This window comes from Nothoprocta perdicaria, unplaced genomic scaffold (genome assembly GCF_003342845.1).
Source record: "Nothoprocta perdicaria isolate Ctin4 unplaced genomic scaffold, notPer1 scaffold_311, whole genome shotgun sequence".
Lineage (NCBI taxonomy): Eukaryota > Metazoa > Chordata > Aves > Tinamiformes > Tinamidae > Nothoprocta > Nothoprocta perdicaria.
Genome location: NW_020455546.1, coordinates 398,069 through 414,344, shown reverse-complemented (window position 1 = coordinate 414,344; position 16,276 = coordinate 398,069). Strand labels below are relative to the sequence as shown.

The following is a 16,276-nucleotide window of genomic DNA, read 5'->3' as shown; positions in this document are numbered from 1 at the left end:
TTTGAAAAATACAGTTGAAATTATTTTAAGTTAAATAAATGAGTTAAAGAAGAATTTGTCTGTAAAGTTGTTTTTTCTTGTTTTAGTCTTTTTTTTAAAAAAAATCCATATTTCAAGACTGTAATTGTCTATGTTTTGAAGTTCTTTACTAGTCTTTTTCAAAGTCTATGCTTGTATTAACAGCTTCAAAGTAATACCAACATGAAAAATTTCACACTGAACTTTGTGAGAAATCATATACASTAGAAATACCTTGTTAGAAGGAAAACAGTGTATTGCTGTTGAGGATCATAATTTTCCCACCCCATCCCCAAACAGCCACTTACACCTGAAAGAGCTTTAATTTTCTCAGGTCAAGTTGTCAATTATATCTGCTTTTTAACAACACACAGACTGCTATAATGTTATCACTGGCTGCCAGATGCGTTGCACACGTGCAGCTGGAGCAAGGCTACATACTCAAGTTATGAAATGCAAATGCMTCGGAACATTAAAAAGCAGTTCTAAGTCAAGATATGTAAATTTACTCTCGTAAGAGGAATGCCTTTGAATTTCRGCTGTACACATTTGGCTGAAAAGAGAGTTAGAAAGTCAGGAAACAGAAATGCATCAAGTCTGTAACAGGCAGCAACATACAAAGTTTCAAACAGAAAATGACGGGTCGTCTAGTTTGTTACTTGCATCTTTTCACAAGAAGAAATTAAAAAAACCACACATCACTGGACTTCTACACAAGCTTCTTGTGTTTCAATGTCATTTATTGAGGAGTGAATGAGATACTGTCAGACATGCCAAAGAGACTTCACATTCAAGGGCTGGAAGCTGGACAGCTTTCCTCATTGAGTCACTGTACAAGTTGTTTTGGGGAATCTGGAAGTGCCATCAATGAGGTCTTCATGCTTGATGTTTTTGTCTTCAGTTTTTCATCTTTTGATCTACTAACTTGCTGGGCAGAAGGACACATTCTACCCTACAGAGATTCACACTCCAATTAATACAATTAACACTAGATGTAGAGGGTTTCTTTTCCTTTAATCTGTTATAACATACATCTACGACTGAATACAAGGTCTTAAAGCTGTTTCTTAATTCATTATGTCTAATGAGAAAATTCAACTTGTTTCCCTTCCGCCATCGTATGGATGGCTTATACCGTTAGAAAAATACTCTTCAGTGCTACTGTAGGGTCTACAGGAAACTTCTTCAGTGTTGTGGGATAGAAACCGATGCAAACACCCTTCTGAGAGAGCACTTCTTCCTGCTGCCACTGCCTGCAGGGTGCAGAACAGCGGCCTACGCGCACTACAGCTCCGCTTGACTCAAGAAAGAAACAAAGAAACCTAAACAATAGGGTAAACGTTTATTTGGAGTTAGTTTTCTTGCAGATGATAATTAAGGCCCTTCAAGCAGAGTTCAGGAGCTCCTGTATGGCTGCCTGTTGATCTGCATTGAGCTGTGATATGCATTCTGTCCACAGGCCTCCAGAGGTCTAGAAAACAAGCGAGAAGTTGTGTTTACACAGGCTGACAAGCTCCTACGGCACACATGAAATCCCCACGTTTGACAAAGTTCAGCAGCTAGCAGGCTCATTTCTGAGAGAAGAGACTTAAGGCTGCAGGTTATACAAGATCCCACACAGCTTCAGTTAGAGATGCTCTAAAATGTTAGGTGCAAGCAAGCTTTGGTTAGACTGAACCAAAATCATTAGAGTTTCATAGAGTTTCTCCAAACTCTCCRTAACTCAGTGGGTCAACTCAGAATAAATTTGACTCTTCATTGAGTGAGAAGAATGGTAAATTACCACTCAGAGACAAACGTGTATACAGCCTTTATCTTGGGAAATGCAAAATCTACACTGCCTCCTCCCTCACGATACCTCATTTGGGTGTCCACAGCCCTCTGCTGAAATGCTAGCTTTTAAAGTCACCATCAAAAAGACTGGTTCTAATAATATCAAAATATACCSAAAGTTAAAAAGAAAAAATAAACCCCTGCAAATTCTGTGTATTCAACAGAATTAGGGAGTAGCTGGCATCTTGCCTTAGAATGACAGTGAGAGCAAAGTATTACAAGGCTTTAGGGCATTCGAGTGGCCTGTGTGATTGGTGTGCACCTCGAATCCATTCTATAATATTGTTTGGTTTATTAAATTTGATATATTCTGTCTTCAGCTTAATTATGATGCTTGTAACTTTTTTTACAGGAATTTTTAAGAGTAATTACATTAAAGAAAAAASGGCTCACAATTGTAATGAGAATTCCATAAAGTTTTTAATGAGTTTAGGCTTTTTTGATGATCAACAGGTAATGGAATACCGCAGAATTAAAGAATTTAATTTAATTTAAGAATTTAATTCCAGTATTTAAACTGGCCCAGCCTCTGAAATGCTGTTTCTGCTCTAGGAATACTTCAGCATGAGGAAAAGAAGAAGTTCATATTTAATTCCAGCTATGGCCATACTGTTACTCAGAAGAGATGCTGGCAGTGGAACAGCTTCCTCAGATCACTGCAAAAAAAATGTCTTTCCCTGTTATTTTCTTCCCAGGTCTCAGACAACTGCTAGTGACTTCCAAGTGCCTTCCCTGATAGACTAACAGTGCTTTACTGAAGTCAAATTACTTTGTGTGGAGAGATTTAAGACCAATAAACTAAAACTCCATAAAAATAATAATAGACCTTTAAGATTCCCCCACAATCTGAAGTAAATTGACCGTGGCAGGAGTATCACTTCAGTCATCCACACATCCACCCTGGCCAAAACRAGAGCTTTTTCTCCATCTGCAGCTCATCTAGACTTGCACAGGGTCATTGCATCAGTGAAAAGCAACTCCCTTTGAGCATTTAAGATATTGAACAAAGATAAAAACATAGATTAATAAATGTTTCATAACTAGATTTTAGCTATAGAAAACSAGTAGCAGATTCCTATCTGCCAACCTTCATCTAAATGAGCCTCTTCTAAAAATGTTTTGCTTTGAAATTTTGCTTGGTTCTATTTCCTTTTAGGCCTTTTCTTAAAGAGTTTTAACAATAATTCCATTTTGTACCAGAAATAACACATCTTGCAGGCTGTCACTCTAATCCAAATGAAGCATTTCCAAAAATGCTGGACTTGTGACACTCGAACTTGAGTTTTGGGACACCATGCCAAATGGAACGGACAGTGACAGAACAGTTGCTGCTCCAAACCCTATAAGCCAAACTCAAAAGCTGATCAATTCATCAGCTTTTAAGAAATTTAGAAAGAGATGGGCTTTATTTCCATTAAAATATGGCCAAATTGTATCAGTAACTGTTCAATATGTATCCAAGCATCTGCAAGAGAGGCACCATTCACTGAGGCATCCTTGCTAAGGACAAGGTGGTGTCAGCCCTGCTGTGACAATTCAGCTRCGTCCAGCTGTTCCCTGGGCAGCTGCTAAGTGTGTGTTTACCTGCACTTGGCGAACAACATTAGCCAACCGCTTGGTGCAGGGGTCTTCATGCTTGATAGCTTCATGGATTTCACCATCCGCAATTATCCCRAATATCCTGGGAAGATTGGAGTTGTTGGGCCCGAGGATAACTGGGTTGTTGCTGTTAAAATCAAAACATACATTTCAAATAAAACATTGTTTCACCCAAACAAAGCAAGTACTTTACAGGTAGACTGAGTGATTTTTAAGCATCTTATTCTCAAAGTTGTTTATTTATATCTGAGTTTTATGGGCAACTTTCATCCATAAGTACCTGTAGCTTTCCTGCTTGCTGGAAGAGCATTTCCTTGGCCATTAAACAGCTAACCAGCCAAGTATTTTGTCAGCTATACTTTACCAGCAAGAAATTGYGTCCCCTGGAGAATTACTGAGTCCCCTGCAGACAGAACTGTAAGGAGTGTGACAGAAACATCTTGCCTAAAACGACCAAATTCCCTCACTCTCCCTCACCCTGAAAGCTATAGGGRACACAGGAGGTGGTTTTACTCGCTTTAGGGAGCATCCCTGCCAGCACATTGCTGACACCACGAGGAAATAGCTCCTGCCAGCCAAGTGCTGCAGCAGAGCAGGGCTGGCAGCCAGGAGGAACCTGCTGGGAAACGTGATCTCCCTCCAGTCCCGTCACCAGCCCCTGCTGGGCACAGGGGCTGCCACCACAGCCTGGCAGGGCCAGGAGGTGCCCTGCAAAGCAGGGCTGCCCGCTGCAGTTCAGGTCTCCACGGGTACACAAGGAGTGGCACAAAAAGTTTCCTCCATTTTCCTTCCTAAATTCCCAGCTGACCCTCTGCCACCACAAACACRAAGTCATAGGCCAATTTTTGAAGCCATATAGGACCATAACTGTGGCTGCTTATAAACAGCAGTAACACGGTGGAAGGGTCAGTTTTGCTGTGCCAAATTATCCCCTCTACAGCACATGCAGATTAACCTGGAAGTTTCTCCATTTGGGAAAGTTAATGCATGAGGAAAGAAAACACCAGCCTGCAAACAGGCTTATTTTCTGCATTAACAGGCATTCTGCTTCACGTTACCTCTCAATTAAATCACACAGATAATTGAAAGTGTGAACAGCTTCCTCTTTATCTTCGTGGAGGGGAAGCCATGATAACCAGTGCGGTAGGACTTCCTCAACATTTACACAGTCAGGCTTGAATTTCATGATCTTTCCTACAGCTGAAATGCAGTTCTCTGTCGCGTTGACGTTCTCTTTGGTTTTGGCATCTGGGGACTGAATAACTCGCACCAGCAGTGGAAGCGCCTCTAATTGCAAACAAGACAAAAGTAGAATTTAATGGGCAACAAAGTTATATTAGCACCACAAACTGCACATGAAAACACTGTATTAAAGACAGATAATGAATTTAGTTGTTTTGTTTTTGTGACCTAAGCATCAAAATTACACTAATCTGTATGTCCCCAAGTTTTGTAGCTTTAATGTTTTTTTCCCCTAGTGAACAATTATCATCTGAAAGACGCACAGATAGATACAGCTTTGCAAGGCAACACAAGAAAGTAGCTGCTACTGAAGTTTGGGTTTGCTTTATAAATACTGTGAGGAAAAAAACCCTGCCTGTATCTTCTCATTGCCATTATGCAATCTGTAGCATAAAAGACATTGTAGTTTTTAGTAAAAAAGTGTAGAAAGACATTATCATTGTAATCTCACAAGGTCTATAAATACGGGGGATAAAAAGCAGGAATGCAGCAACTTTCACAAATTCAGTCTGCAACTCATGCCCGTAGTGTGTATGCCTGCCATATATCCCTTACTTATACACACAGTTAAGTATAATGTACACACCCACCCACCCCGTTTAGATGCACTAGGATAGATTCATGGGGGTCAGTCTAATCACCCCACCTGGCATGGTTTAGATGGTAGAAATAGAAACAGCTAAGAAAAACATCYGTTTTCTCTCTAGATTGGAAGCAATTTTTAAGGTCATGCAGGCAACTATACACACACACATACTCCTCTAATGAACGTTAGTATCACGCTTTTAGTTACTAATATCCATGGTGATTTCAGAAGCACTTCTGAAATCTACTCTAGATTTCAGATCTGAAATCTACTCTATATTTCAGATTTCTAGATTTCTACCCACTCTAGAAGTGGGGAAAAAATGGTTCCTGCAATCTTTTGTTAAAATAAAATCCTAGGACTGTAAAATTCCTAGAGCAGCAAGGATGAAAGGCTGTGAAATCATATAGAAAGCACGTTTCAGAGTTAAGCGCAAGGTCTCACCCTACCACATTTTGAGCAAGCAGTAGCTTTGCAGTTAAGCAGCACATAGCTTGGACATAGCTAAGCACATTGCTTAGCTTGGAGAAGAGAAGGCTGAGAGGGGATCTGATCAACATGTATAAGTTCATGAAGGGGGAATGCAGGGAGGAAGGGGCCAAGCTCTTCTCAGTGGTGGCCAGTGACAGGACAAGGGGCAATGGATACAAGCTGTAACACAGGCAGTYCCATCTCCATGTGAGGAGGAACCTCTTTCCTGTGAGGGTGCCAGAGCCCTGGCACAGGCTGCCCAGGGAGGCTGTGGAGTCTCCTTCTCTGGAGATCTTCCCAAGCCGCCTGGATGCCGCCCTGTGCCCCGTGCTCTGGGTGTCCCTGCTGGAGCAGGAGGGTTGGACTGGATGATCTCTAGGGGTCCCTTCCAACCTCAACCGTTCTGGGATTCCGTGACAGTGACACTTAGTACGTTAGCTTTATTGAATTTGGCTTTTGAAGAGTTTGGCGGCCACGGRAAAACACGATTAAGCCCCGGCTGGAAGCGGACCATTTTATGGGGTGKGTAACAGGACAGCCCGGCCGCCCGAGGAGGCAGGTTTCCTCACAGGGCTGCCCCCAAYATCCCCACAAGATGGGGCTGCGCTTCCCGCCCACAGAAGTGGCGGATTGAGGCGGCCTCCTCGGTGGCTGAGGAGGTCAGGGCCTCCCTGGCGGCCAGGAGAGGCCTTTGTGGCGCACGCACCTACCTGTGCAGAAGGGGCGGTAGCTGTCGCCGCCAAACTGGGCCATGACCCCCACGCCGTAGGCGGCCGCCTGCCGCACCTCGGGGCTGTTGTCRCAGACGGACTGCAGCATGGGCCTCAGGAAGTACTCGGCGTATTTGAATGAGGAGGGACTGCAGTGCTCTACAATGTCATCAAAAATGCATAAGCCCCACTGCCTATCTGGCCACGGCCTATGTGGACACTGCGTCAGAAACAGACAACATGTCAGCCACCGGGGAGTCGCTCCTTTCGCACAGTCAGTGACTCTGCCAGCAAGACAAGCTCATTGCAGCAGTAGTCTAGGATTGTTATCTAGTTCTTCACAGATGAAGCTCAGTCTTATCGACAGTACAGTTGTTATAATGATACTAGCAGCAATGCAATAAACAAAATGAAATCAGGGCGAATATCGGATCTAAGAGGGTAGGGGCTTTAGGCTAAATGTTTTACATCTATGTCATGCTCAGTTACCCATTTCATACAGTTATTTTCCCACTCATCTGTCACATATTTCTGGCCCTCTTCTTGAAATCTCCTTTGGAGAGGCCCAGATACTCCCAAGGCAAAGTAAATTTCTCAAAATTGTCGTTTTGTTGTGCCAATGATTCTGTTGATTTTGTAACACAAAAGGCACAACGAGCACAGCACTGCAGTTGTTCAAAAAGCATCAGGTAACAGCCTGCATGACGCACATCAGACCCACAAAAAAGCTTTGAAATGCCTCTTTTTAGGACAACAATGATTCCTCTATTTTGTCTACCAAGTTCTCTGAGAATCCAGCAGGGAAGCCCTATCACATATCRGAACAAATCAAAGCCAAATGAAAAGAATCCGAAGTACTTACAATTAGGTTGACAATTAGTGGTAATAGCCTTTCAAACCACGGTAACACCTTCTCCTTATAACTGCTGAATATCGAGTGCAAAATGTCTGACACTTTAGTCAAAATATAAACGTCACTATCATCCTGATGGGAAAAGAATGCAACTCACATTGAGACAAACAGCCTTTAAAATAACGAAAGTCACATGAAATGCTCAAGTCTCTAAATTAACGACAAACTTTTATTTCTTTGGTCTTTAAAAAAAAAATCTTAAATTCACTGTTTTTCAATTCTAGGTATAGTGTGTAAAGTTGATTGCTATTTATAAAGTGCTCAATCATGGACTAAAAGGTTTGTCTGAGGACACATTTTATTAATGGCAAACATTGTCTTGTGCAGATTTCCTGCTTCAGTGCATCCCTTTGCAGAAGGGAAGGCAGAAGACCCTTTCCTGGAGCTTACAGATACTTCTCAATAACAGCTTGTTACAGTAAATGACCAAGCTGCCTTTGTGATAGAAGGCTGTGACAAAAAGTAAGGAATATTAATTGTTTCCCTTTATCCCTCAGCTTCATCTTTTACTTTGATGCATTACCTTGACGCATTTACACTGATGCATTAAATTGGGGAAGCAAAGATCTCGAGCTCAGATTCAGCTACCAATACATTATACTTGCAAATRAAGAATGAAAGTTGGTCCCTGGAGCTGCTCGTGTTGAGAAAACACTTCTCCAGTGAGAAAGCAGAACATATTTCTAGCACGAAGGGCACAATACCACCCCAGGTGATTTAAATCCTTGCAGTTTAGAAAACTGCTGCACTGCCAAGGTATAATTTGAGCAGTACTTCTGGAAAATACAGGCAAATGAAAACAGAAAACAAATAAAAATGCCCACAATGCTGCTACATTAGACCAGGCTGCCCATCTGGCTTGGTATGCAATTCCTAATGGCCAGTACAGCAACTACTTAAAGGAGGGCTGGGCCTGGTAACTTAGTGAAATCACTGAGATCAAATGTGGGTAAAAGCATTTAAAGAAATTACTTGGATCTACGCAGAGCATAGATACAGCTTGTGTRGAAGTACTCTTTTTTGCTAGTTTTTTTTATGCCTTACCAATGTAAAACAATACATGAAAAGGATTATTTCCAAACAGTCTCTTCTACTGTTTCTAAGAATACTGAATAGTTTCTGCTGATCATTTTGTTCACTCACAACACAGAAAATTAGAAGTGGTGTTTGAGCAAGATTCAAATTTTATTATCACTTGGTATTTATTCACTTGATATATATAGTTATCTAGCAATGCAATAATATATATAGTTATCTAGCAATGCAATAATATATATACACACACACTTAATATATCACTTGATATATTAACATCACTTAATATTTATAATCACTTGATCACAAGGTGTACGCAGATGTCAGAACACAACAGTTCTGAATGTTGGCCAATATTCCTGAAAGGGGCGTAAGAGCTATACTTTCCTTTAAGAAAATATTTCCATAGGGATACATGATCTGCTCAGATGCAATCTAGAACCAAGGACAGGTTAAACTCACGTGGATWAACTTGAAAAATTTTGTATTGTGTAGCACAAATACTTCCTAATAAATTTTACTGGGTAGCATCCATTTCTTACAAGCAGCAGTGAATTATCATTTTTAATTATGTTGTTCATAACAAGGGAGATTTAATAGAACAATTGTATCTCCTCTTCAGCCACCTCCACCTCAAATTAGGAGGTCAGGGGATGCACCTTAGCAGGCCTGTCATATTGGGATCCTCTTGGAAGGAAGCACATTTTGCACAGCTATTCATCCTGCTGTCCTTCCCCAGTGCTAACTTGTTGGGTCTTTTTGGAGAGAGGCTCATGATTTAACATGTCAGAGGCGCAGGCATGAGGGGTATGCTCAAAATTTAAAAGCAAACCCAGCCTATAAAAGCACAAAGGAAAAGAAACAAGTCTGCAAGATGGGCTTTGGATATCAATAGCATTACAGACACTGTTGATAYAGAATTCATCAGCAGACTGCTTAAAACAAGTTTATCTTGTTTGAGAGCAGGAAGAAAATGAAAAGCTTTATTCTGAACAACTACTTTCCACACACTGGACAAAGACTCCTCTTGTATTTTCTAATTCACATATGCAAGTGTGACCCAAATGGACAATTCTCATTGAAAGTTTTGAAGGAATATGCCAACAGTACACTTTCCCTGCTAAAAATAATTATGAGAATATGTGCTATGCTTTAAACAGTGTGTCATATTTGTGCTATTTACTTCTATCCTGATACTCTATGGTAGAAAAGAAAAAATTCCCAAATCAACTTACCTCATCTTGTAATGACTCTTCAACTTGTTCATCATAATCTTCATCTTGTCTTTTCACTAAATTAAAAACCAAATATTAGACCATTTTAATACTGTTACAAGTGTGCAAGAGGCCTGCGAAGGGCAAAAAGAACACTGAAAGAGGGAACATAATATCTGAAGGTATAACAAGGGTTTCTAGTCCTTAAATAAGCTTTAAAGAGCTTTCACAAAAAAAMCCCTATATTTCAGACTGACAGTATATGAAACAGCATGAGAAACCAGCAATAGAAGTAAATGCACCACAAGGACAGGGAAGTGCATACAGGTAAGACCACCACTGCTGCAGAGTTCAGATTGTACAAGTGCCAGGATGCCAGGTAAGTTCTACTTTAAGAACTGCCTCTATCACACATTAACACGAATTCAGGACAACTTACCTTGTCTTAATTCTTGATTTTTAAAGTGCTCTTCTAATTTTCCTTTCAATATCCCTCCAAGTTCTTCAAAGTGTTCATTATTGAGGCAGCCATCTCCCATTACTTCAATGCACTAGTGAAACAAAGGTATTTTTTCAGTATGAAGTTAAACAAGGAGTCACAATGAAACTGAAACATGCAGTGGATGTATTGATACAAGTTTAAGTGATCAGAAAAAAAAAAGATAAACAGAACATTTATACTGCAATCAATTTTCCTATTGAAGACAAAGTGTAATACCCATGTTCATTTCAGCCACATGGCTTAATATCTTGTGGTTAAAATCAGAAAATTTGGTATTAATTTTAGGCTAACTCACTTATTTTACTTCTTTAAAGCAAGAATCTTGCTTTACATTGCTATGCAGAGCCAAAGGCTAAGTTTCAGTCAGCTATAGCAGTGTTTATAGCCAAGCTACATACACTCACACACACAAATCACGAGTAAAGCACATCCAGAGGTGGCTCTGCATTTCTGCCAGTCATTTAAAACAACACGAATTTTCTTTCTCACTGCAAAAGGCTACCAAGAGCAGCACGCCCACGTTTCTAAGAGCACTGGAGTCACCTTGGCAAAAGAGTGCATGATTTCAGAGAGCACATCCGAGTCCGGCTCCGTGCCGATGGCCTTGATGAGCGCGTCGCACATGAAGTGCCACATCTGCGTGAGGTACTCRGGCCCGCGCACCCGAGCACACTCCAGGAGCAGGGGCATGGACTCTGCCGCTGCCACCCGAACACGTTTGGGGATTAAGGAAATTACAGGAACACAGCCAACAAAGTGCTCAGAAACCTAGCTTGGAAGCTACGATTACTACTGCAAAGTTAGGACGTTCCTACCTGAAAGTGAGATGTTAGTGTTCTCTTTGCRTTCGGTTTCCTCACCAGATGCACACCAACATCATAGCAAAGCTGAACTCTTGGCCATTTAAAAGTTGTTGCCCGTCTCAGGCCATGCTAGTGATGCTCTCCAAAGTCTTTGTTGACCATAARCTATATTTTCTGTACTGTTTGCTTTCGACACCTCAGGCAAGCTTATTTTTCAAGAGAAACTGGGGAAGGTGGAGTGGAGACTGGATTCCCTATTTAAGATGCTATGTGTAAAAAAGAGGTTCTCAGAAACAAAATTTCTGCTACAAAGAAAAAAATATAAAACACCATCTAAAATTGCTGCCTTACACTTTCAACTTATTTAGGAGAATATGCACAATCTTTTGGCTCCCCCAATCCCTGTTCCCATTTTCACAACAGATTGCATTAAAAGGATATCATCATGGAAATAGAACTTCAACAAGGGAACCATCAGCTTTACAACTTGCTCTGTGTATTCTACAAATCCTTCTTTTAGCTCTTTTGCATAGCAAACCTGAAACCAAAACACAAAAGCATCAGTGTTAAGTGAAATATTACTACTAATATTCTAAAATTATGGAACTATCAATCAAGGAAAGATGAACAAAGAGGTGATTAAAGGGTTGAGATTTTTGTTTTAAAAAGAAAATATGTAGCAATACATTTGCCTAGCCCTCACTTAAGGTACTTTGAAGAGACCCAGAGAGCAACCTGAGTTCCTGAGTTCTTACTATTAATCCATAATTTTTCTTTTTCTTTTTTTAAAACTGAATACAGAAACCTCAACTCCTGAAAAAGAAAAAAAAAAAGAGAACCATTTATTCTTTACTTTTCCAATTCTTTGAGGGTTCTATTGAAGTAAGGGAAAAACATCCGCTCATCTTAAAAATTCAAAGTACCAAGTACAAAGAAACATTTGATGAAGCAAACAGCATAGTAAAGAGTCCAAAATCCAAGCAYAGCCTATCGCCCTAAGAAACACAGGCTTAATCTGATACCATAACGAGTACTTTCATTACAGATTTTGGCTTCASATTTGCTAGTCCAGCAATAAGTAGCTCACTAAGACTGTTCTATTACTCACCAGCATCTGGCAGGCAGTTGCTTTTTCCTCAAGGCCTGCAGTTTTAATTCCAAAACTTTGCTGATCTCCCAGGTTTACGAACTCCCAGCCATCATCATCGCTCATATTCTCCATATCTTGTGCTGTTACACAAAGCAAAAAAGATTTCTAAAAATGCTACAGAACCTTTTACTTAAGTTCGTTCTCAAGTAAAAGATCATCTTAAACCTACTGTCTAAAAGAGCTACTTCAGGCTTAATCGAAGCCGTCTTCATCAAAGGTCCCATGACAACAGGAAGGTACTGCTGAAATTCCTTTCCAAGGATTTTACACATTCTGGCCCATGCTGAGATCATGTAAGAAATCTACAAAGAGTGCAGTGAGAATTTATTTTCATGTTTATTTAAAGGGAAATTGTAAGAAAAGCATTATGCAATAGGACTGTTTTATTGCAGAATTTGTCAATAGTGCATAAAACATTTCAAGGAGGAGAAAAGCTAGTTTAACATGCAAGATATATAAAAATGTATCTTCCAAACACCTCTCAAACAGCTGCAAGTAAACATGCAACAACAGCATCTCCTGTAAAAGTTTCTATACACATAAAAATGTAATAATAGAAGATGTRCTTGCAATGCAATCATGACTGTCTTGACAAGTAAAACTTCAACATGAAATAGAGAATTTTCTTAATTTAAATGAGATTAAATTTCTCTTGAGCTTCATTTCTGAAAACTGCAAGAGGCCATTGTACTGGGTTTTCAGAGACACAGTTGTTTTCAGAGGCACATGTCAAAATAGCTGTGCACTTATTAGAAGAGCCATCTAATGAAACTCGTGGAACTATTTATAAAAGGTGACAACAAGTGAATAGATCACACAATGTCAAATAAAGTAGTTACTAATAGAAGAGGAATGACTGCACACATGCTAAAACTCCCTCAGCAAATATAGACCCTGCAAGACAGATCTCAAATGCACTCCTCCAAAAAAATATCTGGCAATTAGGAGCTCTACTAAGCAGATGCTAGGACATACAAAAACCGAGACTTGGTGCCCTAGGTAGGATGGCGTGAACGGTTGTTTTGATAATGTAATTACATTTCTTAGAAATGTCACAAAGAGTGTGTTAAATACTAACCAAAAGATGTTGCTATAAAGAGATACTTTTTAGCCTACCTGTGGATCATCATCTTCTAGATCACTAAAGTCAGTCTGTGTCTTCAACAGCAACTGCATGACATCCGAGGCATCCTGCATAAACTAGAAATAGGAAATAGCCATAAGTGTCTTTCGGATCAAATTTGACTTTAAACTAGTCCTCTTCCAGAACTCAGCACCAAACAGTTTAAGTGATCATTAGTACCAACACGCTCAAAGCACAAGCTAAGGTTGGAAAAGCTTTGAAACGAGGATGAAAGTGAAAACACAAGTTCTTCTCTTGGCTGCACTACAAAGTCATCAGATGACCATACTTCTATTCACACATGTGAAAGCAAATGGACAATTATTAAAAAAGCACTACGTGAGGATTAATGTTCACAAAAAGAATCTTACAATTCTAACTTCCCCAGGTACCCTCCCTACTACTGTGACTTCTCTGTGATACTGGGATAAGCCAACACCACGAGCATACTGCCCATAAGCTAGTAGTAATTTAGGTCATGTCAGGTGCCCCYGTGATGTTACATACCTACCAGCTTTCAACTCCCTTCCCCGTGCTAAATACTATAATCCACTTCTGAGATCTGACACTAAAAGGATTTTCAGCAGTCCTCCAAGAAAAAGGTATCACAGATTACTTCTACTTAATAATAGGTTTTAAATTTAGTTACATGAAAGTTGGCTTGGCAGATGTTCTTCCAGGCCAAAGAAAAGGGCAGAAATTTTATTTTTGCTATTACTGATTTCCCAATCTGTACATCATGCTATTTTATTTAAAATGCTAATTTTCTGTCTTCACCGTTCATTAAAATTAAAGACCGCAGACAATTCAAACTTGTTATCAGCTATAAAGCTGATAAAGTTTACAGTTGTTCCTCAGCCTTTTTATGGATATGCATTTTAACCAACATACTATCAACAAGAAAAAAWGTTGTTAAACATAGCAAACCTCATAACAAAAAAACATGACAATACTACTGGAAACACACTCAAACCTTTGTGAGCCTTCTGCTTCCAAAGCCATGTTCTTGTTAAGCATCCTTTTAGCTACACACATTTTAGTCTCTATGATGAAACTGCYCGAATGAGACTTTTCACTATTTCACTTGAAAATGAAGTTGACTTTGKTTTTTTTTTCCTCTTCAACAGCCATCCAATACAACACTAAATGTCCAACAGATGAATGCAACAATACCTCAATATGATGACAAGTGTATTTAAAAAGATATTTAGGCATTCCAATGACACCTCAGCTTACCTTTTCTTTACCAACAGCAAGACCAATTAGGCTGATGCATTCAATAGTTTTTCCTCGTAGAAGCCTGAGTTCCTTCTGAACAGCATTCTCAACAATGTGTTTTAAAGAGGGCATAAATAAGTCATAGTAGGGAACAAACTTCTCCTCTGCTGTATCTGCAACTGATGCAATCGAAGTCACAACTTGCTCCAAAACTAGCTTAGTACCTTTCTGTATCAACTTGGAGAGGGAAAAATAAAAAGAAAGGATTATATTTCTAAACCACAAGGAATATTTAAAGCAAACCACACCTAAAACTCTGCTATTTTGTGTGTCTTGGATCTTGTCAGGTGATAACAATGTCAGCAGATGTGTCTACTGTTTATTGCAAACGTTACGTTCAGCTATAGAGTTTGAGGTATGTGACAAATGGCTCTCCACAAAGCGACTCATTCAGTATACTATACCTCTTGCAATTTTATCACCATAGTGGAATGAAGATGCTTCACTAGATTATCCAAATAGGGAATAAGCAGCGACTTGGGACAATCTTCAGTGAAGTTTATGAGCGCAGCAGCYGCATGGGCTTGGACACGTTGATTGCCTTGGTCTTCCATAGTCTGCAGAAGAGCTGCTATTACCTGCAACAGGAAAACTTATGTTCAGATAAAAAAGCAATTTTCTGCATGGAACATGGCTGTATCACTTTTTTCCCCTATGGATCTACAACTTGCCTTCTCATGGAATTTCTTTTGGAAACCAGGTGCAAAGTCTGTTGCCATCTGCCCTATCGCATTGCAAGCGGCGTATCTTACCCTGGGGTGCTGAAAGAAACAATCCCCTCAAGGAGTTAACAAGTAGCCAAAACAGCAGAGGTGAAACCATTTTGATACAAGTATCTGAATTGGACTCACAGGATCCTGAAGGAACAGCAAAACAAAATTAACTATCTCATTCAGAATCCCTTCCATCTGTTGGTGGCAACCTTCCCCAATGGCCGAGAGGGCCATCAAGCCAGCGTGCCGGTACTTCCAGTCAGCTGCAGGAGACAAAACAGCAACAGTCATAACTGTGGAAGCTACATGGCACAAGACACACAAATCACCTACTTTGGGATGGAAAGAAAGCGGGAAGGGATGGAAAACTAAGCAACTTATCTTTTTTAGATACTTTTCCTTATGCATAATTCCAATGGTGCACATAACCAAATTTGGTTCTCTCATCCAGGCCAAATCCAGATCTAGAAGTTCTAAACTGCTGAGCCAAAATGTGCAGCCAAATGTGCAGTGCTAACGTCTGGGAATTGCATTTTAATTGAATGAACCAAAGCAATGAAGCATCAGGATAATGATTCCCCATCCCCACTTCCCTTTCCTCCTCTGAACATCATCAAAACAGAATTCCCAGACTCATCATCAGTGTGATTTCATCCCTCTAGAACAGAAGGGCCTTACAGTCATTGACTCCCTTCTACAGGCACTACAAAACTAGATATTTGCTCACCTTGAAGATATAAACACTGACAAGTCAGATTAATCAGCCCTCAAAATAGTTTTCTTCAAAGAAGGAGACTCCACAAAATATTCAACAAAATATTTATTTCCCAATTAACTTAATAAATGTTTACACACTGCAGCAGGTACCTTCTCCAAGTAGCCCYATATTCCATATCTAATGTAACAACCTTTCTGAGATGGTGTTTTGAACTGTTTAGGTAGGAAAAGAGCCCAGAAGTTCTATGTTATCTTCTGTTTTGAAAGCCCAGAGCACAGGTCACTTGAAAGTGCACACAACAAATGCACAATGGTTGTCTGAATGCTTGTTGAAGCAATTACAGATATTTGAAAAATGAAGAATTCAGA

General features: G+C 39.9%; 1 protein-coding gene across 1 annotated transcript in view; it reads right to left on the bottom strand.

Moving 5' to 3' along the window:
* Positions 1-780: 780 nt before the first annotated feature.
* Positions 781-16,276, bottom strand: part of IPO5 (importin 5) — a 33,552-nt gene continuing 18,056 nt past the window's right edge. Inside the window, exons 10-25 of the mRNA XM_026042702.1 lie at positions 15,329-15,453; positions 15,149-15,238; positions 14,882-15,055; positions 14,436-14,654; positions 13,193-13,276; positions 12,246-12,378; positions 12,035-12,156; positions 11,368-11,464; positions 10,667-10,839; positions 10,061-10,172; positions 9,643-9,698; positions 7,322-7,444; positions 6,460-6,679; positions 4,509-4,737; positions 3,436-3,577; positions 781-1,489 (exon numbers count right to left, since the gene is read on the bottom strand). Coding sequence (XP_025898487.1) covers positions 1,403-1,489; positions 3,436-3,577; positions 4,509-4,737; positions 6,460-6,679; positions 7,322-7,444; positions 9,643-9,698; positions 10,061-10,172; positions 10,667-10,839; positions 11,368-11,464; positions 12,035-12,156; positions 12,246-12,378; positions 13,193-13,276; positions 14,436-14,654; positions 14,882-15,055; positions 15,149-15,238; positions 15,329-15,453 — 2,186 coding nt within the window. The 3' untranslated portion in view covers positions 781-1,402. The remainder of the gene's footprint in view (positions 1,490-3,435; positions 3,578-4,508; positions 4,738-6,459; positions 6,680-7,321; positions 7,445-9,642; positions 9,699-10,060; positions 10,173-10,666; positions 10,840-11,367; positions 11,465-12,034; positions 12,157-12,245; positions 12,379-13,192; positions 13,277-14,435; positions 14,655-14,881; positions 15,056-15,148; positions 15,239-15,328; positions 15,454-16,276) is intronic.